The 8,500-nt window shown below is 35.8% G+C and overlaps 1 protein-coding gene and 1 long non-coding RNA gene across 5 annotated transcripts in view; both read right to left on the bottom strand.

Annotated features, from left to right (window-relative positions):
* Window positions 1–2,271: 2,271 nt before the first annotated feature.
* Window positions 2,272–5,108, bottom strand: LOC110117112. Its single transcript, XR_007279778.1, has 4 exons — window positions 4,944–5,108; window positions 4,590–4,712; window positions 2,560–2,660; window positions 2,272–2,395 (listed from the first exon to the last, which is right to left on the bottom strand). It is a non-coding gene; the product is annotated as an uncharacterized LOC110117112 (long non-coding RNA).
* Window positions 5,109–6,168: 1,060 nt separating this feature from the next.
* LOC105688123 (WD repeat-containing protein 47) overlaps window positions 6,169–8,500 on the bottom strand; it is a 58,669-nt gene continuing 56,337 nt past the window's right edge. For 3 of the 4 annotated variants that reach the window (XM_020853477.2, XM_012404187.3, XM_048659382.1), the window contains exons 9-10: window positions 7,675–7,915; window positions 6,169–7,570 (exon numbers count right to left, since the gene is read on the bottom strand). In XM_020853477.2, the coding sequence (XP_020709136.2) occupies window positions 7,425–7,570; window positions 7,675–7,915 (387 nt within the window). In that variant the 3' untranslated portion in view covers window positions 6,169–7,424. The remainder of the gene's footprint in view (window positions 7,571–7,674; window positions 7,916–8,500) is intronic. The other variant, XM_048659383.1, reaches the window with a different exon arrangement.

The raw sequence follows: 8,500 nt of genomic DNA, 5'->3' as shown, positions 1-8,500 counted from the left end.
CATTCATCCAAAGATTGATTCATTTATTCATCTTTTCTGTCATTCATCTATTCATTCAATCAATAAATTAATTATTTATTTCTCTAAAGTCACATTTGAAGCAATCGTCGCGTCTATTATTGCAGACTCTTTCAATAATCGAACAATTCATTATCATGAATTGTATTTTGAACTATTCAATAATCCATCAGCATTTCCGAAGCATTCATTCATTCATTCATTTATTCATTCATTCATTCAGTCATTTATCCATCAATCCATTTAGTTAGTCACTTATATATTCATTTATCGAGTCATGAATTCACACGCAATGCCTTTATACTTTTAGCGCAAAGCAATCGTCGCGTCTATCATCGCAGACTCTTTCAATAATCAAACAATCCATTATGGAGAATAGTATTTTGAACTATTACTTAATTCATCAGTATTTCCGGAACATTTATTCATTCATTTATTCATTCATTAATTCATTGATCCATTCATTTCTTCATCAATTCAATAATTCATTTATTGATTATTTATTCATCCATTCATCTATTCATCCATCCATTCATCCGTTCATCCATTCATCGAATTAACCCAAAGTATTTAATAATAAATTAAATTACGAATCAATCGGGATGTACATTGCAGCCAATCACGAAACATTCGATCGGGGACGTCTAATCTAGTATATGTTTAACAGAGTACATGTATGTCGTAGGTCTTCAGTCTTCGATACAACGGCAGTTCAGCTTCAGCGACAGCAGCGGCGACTTCAGGAGCGACATCAGTAGCAACGCAGTCTCCTTAGAGCGACGATGGAGAGAGGCAACGGTGAGCAAGCTTTTCTCGACAAATTAAATGAATATTGCCTAAATCGCTAGCGCCAACTTTTTATTTCCATTTTGATCACGCGCTCCCGACTCTTTATACTAATAACAGTCGTTAGAAATATACTCGCCCGGGGTCTCAACAATCCTTCGAAATTTCCAGAGATGACTATTCAATTGAATTACACGCGTTCCATTCTATCTTCCAGTATTTTGAGATAATCGATTGATATATTCAACTCATACAAATTCGATACAGCTATTATTCTCAATCAACTTCCAATGCATTAGTTTTTTCTCAAATCGCTCGAGCGGCTGTTTTCCATTGTGATTTGATTATGTTCTTTATCATGAACTCGGCGAAAGGACGTAATGCAAATGCACTCAATGCAGCACCTGAAAAATTTCTCGGGATTTGCGGAATGGTATTTCAATGATTCGCTCAATTTCTTCTCGTGAAGAGATACCGAAAAATTTATTGATCTTATTCGTGGATACAAAAATAATATAAATATAAGTTATTGTTACATCATGACCTGAATTTCACATGTGATATGAATTGCATCCCCTTGAAGAATATTCTCAAAATCCTTATAAAATCAGATCACCTAATATTACCATTGGGTAATGGACTTATTGAATTCATGCACCCCCATGATATAATTCATCAGACACGCCAATAAGGCGAGACAATAATTTATCATCACATAACTTAGTACAATTTATTATAACTCAAATGTTTTAGATACTTATATATTGAATCGTGAAATAAGTTATACATTGTGTTACATGGTACGTCATACAGTAAGTCATGTATCAATTTGACTAATTGTTCATTTGTTATTTGTGTTATAGGTCGCAGCTCCTCCAACATCATTGCCCGGACTCCCCCTGTTCATCAGGGGGAGTCCACCGTCCCCTGGGACTGCGCGGCCTCCCACCGCCCCCGGGGTCCCAGGGGACCCAGTCCCCGAGGACATGTCTTCGGGGATGCGGTATCCCCGCTGGAGGGGATGCCATATCCCGAGGGACATGTCCTCGGGAACTGGTCTTCGGGGACGCGTGTCCCCCCAGGGACACGTCCCCGGGGATGCGGTATCCCCGCTGGAGGGGATACCGTGTCCTTGGGGGCGTGGCCTTGGGGGAATAAGCGTCCTCGAAAATCCCGGGAAAAGGAGGTCCCAAGCGGTCACTCGTTTTCTTGATTTCTCTAGAGAAACGAAAAACAAAGTGTCCGCTAGGGACCTCCTTTTCCCGGGATTTTCGAGGACGCTTATTCCCCCAAGGCCACGCCCCCAAGGACACGGTATCCCCTCCAGCGGGGATACCGCATCCCCGGGGACGTGTCCCTGGGGGGACACGCGTCCCCGAAGACCAGTTCCCGAGGACATGTCCCTCGGGATATGGCATCCCCTCCAGCGGGGATACCGCATCCCCGAAGACATGTCCTCGGGGACTGGGTCCCCTGGGACCCCGGGGGCGGTGGGAGGCCGCGCAGTCCCAGGGGACGAGTCCCTGGACCCCCCCTGATGAACAGGGGAAGTCCAGGGGGTCATAACTGCGGCGGCAGCATCTCCGAGTACCTGAAACATATGGAAGATTGATTATTAATAAGATGCATATAAGAACATATTATTACCAATATTATATTCTATGTCGATATATTAATCATATGTCATATTATGTAAATATATTGCTGCCAATGTAATGTTATAATATCTTGCATTGAATATATTATTATAATCACCTGTAAACGAATTGTGCGATGCCATGGAAGTCCTGCCCTTCGTGGTTGGAAGTTGAATAGGTACTGCGATGATCAAGGCACTGTGACGACAAATTGAGAGCCTGAAAGAAAATATCATATAGGAAATAATGTAATATTGTCAACCTGGATCTTAAATATATGAATAAATTTGTTCAGAATATAACAGCGAAGATTGTTTCTAAACCTGTGATGAATTCTTAAATCCTACTGATAGACGAATTCTAGTACCACTATCCTGCAGTGAAGAACATGATCACTGGATGAGTAATGATATAGGAGTTCAATGTTGATTTAATAATTAAATGAATACATGAATAACAAAATGAATGAATAAATGAATGAATGAAGAAATGAATGCATCGAGATACTAATAAATCATTCAATAGTTCAAAATGCTAGAAGCGATAATTGAATGTTTGATTACTAGAAGAGTCTACAATCATAGATGCGACGACGTGTGATTTTATAGAAATGATGCATGAAATCATAATTCAATAATTAAATGAATAGATGGATAACTGAATGAATGAATAAATGAATGAATGAATGAATGAATGAATGAATGAAGAAATGAATGCATCGAGATACTAATGAATCATTCAATAGTTCAAAATGCTGGTAGCAATAATAATTCGTTTGATTACTAGAAGAGTCTGCAATCATAAATGCGACAATAGCTTTACATGTGATTCTATCGAAATCATGCATGAATTATTGATTTAATAATCAAATGATTAAATGAATAATTGAATGAATAAATGATGAATGAACGAAGTAATGGAAGCATCGAGATACTGATGAATTATTCAATAGTTCGAAATGTTAGTAGCAATGAATAATTGTTTGATTACTAGAACAGTATGCAATCATAGATGTGACGATGACTTCCCATGTGATTTTATCGAAATCATACATGAAATCATAATTCAATAATTAAATGAATAGATGGATAACTGAATGAATGAATGAATGAATAAATGAATGCATCGAGATACTAATAAATCATTCAATAGTTTGAAATGCTAGAAGCAATAATTAATTGTTTGATTACGAGAAGAGTCTGCAATCATAGATGCGACGATGACTTCACATGGGATTTTATCGAAATCATGCATGAATCAATGATTCAATAATTGAATAAATAGATGGATAACTGAATGAATGAATGAATAACTGAATGAATAAATGAATGCATCGAGATACTAATAAATCATTCAATAGTTCAAAATGCTAGAAGCAATAATTAATTGTTTGATTACGAGAAGAGTCTGCTATCATAGATGCGACGATAGATTCACATGTGATTTTATAGAAATCATGCATAAATTAATGATTTAATAATTAAATGAATAACTAAATGAATAGATGTATGAATAAATAAATGAATCAATGAATAGACACATAAATGCAAAAGCATTGTAATCACACCGATCAATTAGTATTAATCATTAACTGGTATATGACTGCAGACGCGAATGTTTGCGAACTTATCATTTCTACGCTACGCGTTCGGCGTACGCCATTACTCGCGTGTGAATCCATAATTCAATTAATAAATAAATTTATAACTCACTCAATAAATGAATAAGTAAATGAATGAACACATAAATTCAGAAGCATCGTAATCATGCCAATTAATAATCAATAATAATGAATGAATAAACGAACACATAAATTCTGAAGCATCGGAATCATACTGATCAATTTGAACTCTTTAAATTGATAAATTGGCGATAATTTATTCAAATTCAGCGAAAGAATTATTCGACCTGCAGGTTTGGATTTCAGAATAGTGTGAGAAAGTCTACGAAAAATGATTTAAATTCTGATCTTGGATTCTTAAAGATTATCTAAGACAATAGGCTCTGCGTGCTTTCAAGGTAAAAGGTAAAGTATCCCCTCCAATTATTTCGGGACGCTAGACCCGCGTGAAAATGCGTTCCAAACACTAACACGTGAATCAAATTAAGCTAGCAATAATTTTCATCGTATGAATAATCATGTCCTACCTTCATACGAGTCTTTCGATGCCCGATGTAACTTCAGCACAACGCATACTTTCCGCAAGTTGAACAATAGCTACTGCGAAGAACTAGGCAACTCTGATGACCGTCGAGTACCTTGGTATGCACCTGAAACACAAAAATTTCATTCAATGTATCAAGTGGAATTGTATATTAAAAAGTACATGATTGTACGAATGCAGAAATTTCAAATCGACTAGGAATCATAGTTGTTAAGAATTTCAAAGACCAATAAGATACTCCTTCAGTTCAAAATTATCAATTGAAAATACGAGAAGTACAATTGTGAGTTAATCAAAGTTTCTAGTCTTCACAAAAATTCAATTTCCGTCGCATTACCTTCGACCAAAATTCTACGAGTCGAATAGAGGACCAGGATAATAGAAATATTACTCGTTACTGCTTGTGCAAAAATTTTCGTATCACGAAATTCATGAAATATCGAATGATATAAGTCTGCCCATCTACTGTACGCGTTCGGAGAAACTTCTACCAAACATAGAACTGTAGCGCAATAGCACAGTATAAGAAACTGCGTACTAATCCTCACCTCAACTTGTTTTTCTCCCTTCTCTTCACAGAGGATAAGTGCGTACCACCGATGTCGCCGCTCCGGTTGCTGTCGCCGTACTGGCGTTGGGTCGAAGAAAAAGTATCCACCTCCGAAATTCCCCGACAGAAAACGGAATTACACGTTCCTCAACTGATCCTCTTAAGATTAGTTACGATGAATTAGATATTTACCGCAATGCTTCGAACCTGAATAAACCTTTCGAATTGGCCATTATGAATCAAAAAAATTCATTCATTTTATAATGAATAATTTTCAATCAAATGACTCAAAACGGCGAATAAAAGAAACGAAAAAAAAGGATTCAACAAAGGCTTGCGAATAAACGCAAGGATTGCGAAAACGTCGTTTAAATTGAGCTAGGAATAAATCCCATCAAGATTTTTCTGATTTTTCACCTGTCGGATCAATAAATTTTCCATAACTCGATCATTCATACAGATGGATTGATTTGACTCTCAGATTCAGACTTCTGAATTACAAATCTTCCAAACAGTTTATAAAACTCAATAAAAAGAAGTCGATTCTTCAACCAAAATTGAAATATTTTCAGACTCGATTATTATATCACATGAAAAATTGTATCAGAAATGTAAGTTTCACGTAATCATGAATATTAACGTACAAGATAAGAAAAATGAAATAAATTTCCTTCAAGTATCGTTCCTATAGAATTTTACAAACCGCTCTGCCTGGTATCAGAGATCTTTCTGACCTACCTGATGATTATTTCAATACATATTCCGAAGTCATAATTCCAATCACAAACGTATATCTGATGTGATTTGGGATTCGTGAACCTAAAAAATAAATTCACATCAGACGCATACTCGTGTCGCAGTTATTGTGAACTAAGTGTAACCGTCCGATCCCATTAATATTTCAGTAATGAATTTGAAACCTCTTGCCATTATTTCAAATTTAATTTCACGTGAGAAATGTTTGGTCGTAAGGGTGGGATTAAATCGGGTAAAATATTTCATACATAATTTCTTAATGGTATATTATTCTTTATTTATTCGTTCCTCTTCTTCGCTTAATACTTCTGATCTTTTTGTTTTTTTCGATTCTTTCTTTGATTTATTAAAAATAGGTACAGGGATTAAATATTCGCTTCGCAAAACTAAAACTAGAATTAGAATAGTTTTTTTTCTTTTTTTTTTTTTCTAAATATCCGAGCAAATCTTTCGGAGTTTCGTTCACAAAATGAGTCTTAAAGTACAAGGCGCCAAAATTTTGTATCCTTAAGTATATTTTTTTTCTTTCGCTTTTTTTTTTTATATTTATTTATGAAAGATTATCCGTAGTTCATTTATATTAATGAAGAATCTGTGTCTTTTTTTTTTTTTTGTTTTTCATTTTTATTATTTATCTCCTTTATTGTAATCTGTACATGAGTAACTTTTCTTTCTTTCTTTCCTTTTTTTACTAACCTTTATTAAAATCTACGCTAAAGTATTTACATTATTATGTTTAATGATTTAATGAATAAAAGAAGAGAAAAAAGAATTACTGGTTAAATACCACTGGTTTTTTTTTTTCGCAACGCGTATATATTAATTACTAACGAAGCAATATCGTATATCTGACCTTATTATTTAAAAGATCGTCAAAACATTTATTATCATCCATCAATAACTCCTGAACACTGAAATTAATTATTATTAATAATAATGGTTATCGATTAAAGAGAAGTTAATAAAATCAAGTCGTCGTCGTTGAGATTATTCACATCAGATTAATAATTACTCATGTTTATTATTGAATATGAGAAATTTGACCCGCAGTCTTATTTTATCGTTCGTTACGAAATTATATGATTAGAATAAAATAAAAATAACGATAGTTATTACATTAGTAACAAATTGTTATCAAACTCTGGTGATACTCGTGAAAATATTCTATTCGGTAAATGATTTTTCATGGTAAGGCGCGATAAGAATAAATTATTTGAATACCTCATCTGACACCCGTTGAAATCATCCGTGTCCAGACGATGCCTCTTTCGAACATCAATCGAAGATCGCCCAGCGAGGATCTTCGCATCGTCGAGGGTAGAAGCGTGGATCTCGGGATTTGAAGGAAATAGGAGAGGAATAGAGAAGGGGATTGTATGGAAGATTGGTGAGAAATAGAAAACAAAAACAACAACAACAAAAACAGCATGAGTTTTGTTAACATAATACGAGAAATAGGCGATCAATAGGTGATCGTTGAATGAACGTCGGATATCCCCGCGATCGGATACCTTAAACGGGAGGCAGAGCCCAAAGGGTTGCTGTTTTGTCGGCAGAGGTACTGAGGAATGAGAATTCCGTCGGATGCCATCGACCAGATATTACCTTATCCTGGTGCTGAGCTACAACTACACTCGGTAACGGCATCGTCAGATCACCTGAAAAATAAAGCGGACAATGATCATTCAAAAATTGTCCGCAAACGGTGATTATCGCTATCGAGATGATAATATATTTCGACAATATTTCGTTTGAGCTCTACCTTGCAAATCTGTGAGGACAAGTTTATTATCGTATCCACCGGTCAGCAGATAGTAGGCCGATGGTGAAAATCTGATGCTCCTGATATCCGACGCGTGAGGTTTGAAACACTGAACTGTTCTGCCTCCTCGAATATCGAAGAGAACGCAACTGCTGTCCTCGTGTCCGGAGACGAGAAGTCTTCCCGAAGGATCTACGCAGAGTGCCGCGACAGGACTACCGACCTGCAATGGTATCAAATGCTACTCAGCCAAGTAGAAGAAACGTTCGAATGACAAGTAAAAAAAGTGACCGATAAATCTCTGATCAATATAAGGTGCAAGCAGCATGATGGCGATGAAAACTATCGAAGAAAGAAATTAATATAAAAGTGCTAGAAAACTGATCAGAGGTCCATCGGACGGGAGACAAAAAAAAAGAAGAAAACTGAGTGAATTCAGGAGAAAATATAACCGTACAAAAATTCTACCACAGTATACGTATACGATAAGCATTCTACAGCGGGTAATATTCTAGATATAAAAGCATCCAGACTTCTAAACTTCGAAGAAATGCAAAAAAGATCTATGAAAATCATAGCTGATCCCAGTGTGAATAGTAAAACCTATTTTTGAGGAACTAATGCAAATATTAAATCAACTGGCGAATTTGTTCGTCAATTTTTGAATTTTCTCTCTCCAGAAAAATTTCCGAGTACATTGTTTTTTCGAATCATCTGCAAATCGTTCAACCGGAATGCATATATTTCCTCGGCAGGTGTGCGGTGATAGGAGAAACCGTCCAAAATAAATGAGATAAAAGAAAAAATGGCAAATCATTTTACTCGA

The sequence above is a fragment of the Athalia rosae genome, chromosome 8 (assembly GCF_917208135.1).
Source record: "Athalia rosae chromosome 8, iyAthRosa1.1, whole genome shotgun sequence".
NCBI lineage: Eukaryota > Metazoa > Arthropoda > Insecta > Hymenoptera > Athaliidae > Athalia > Athalia rosae.
Note: the sequence above shows the minus strand (reverse complement) of the source record. Positions and strands in the feature narration are given on the sequence as shown.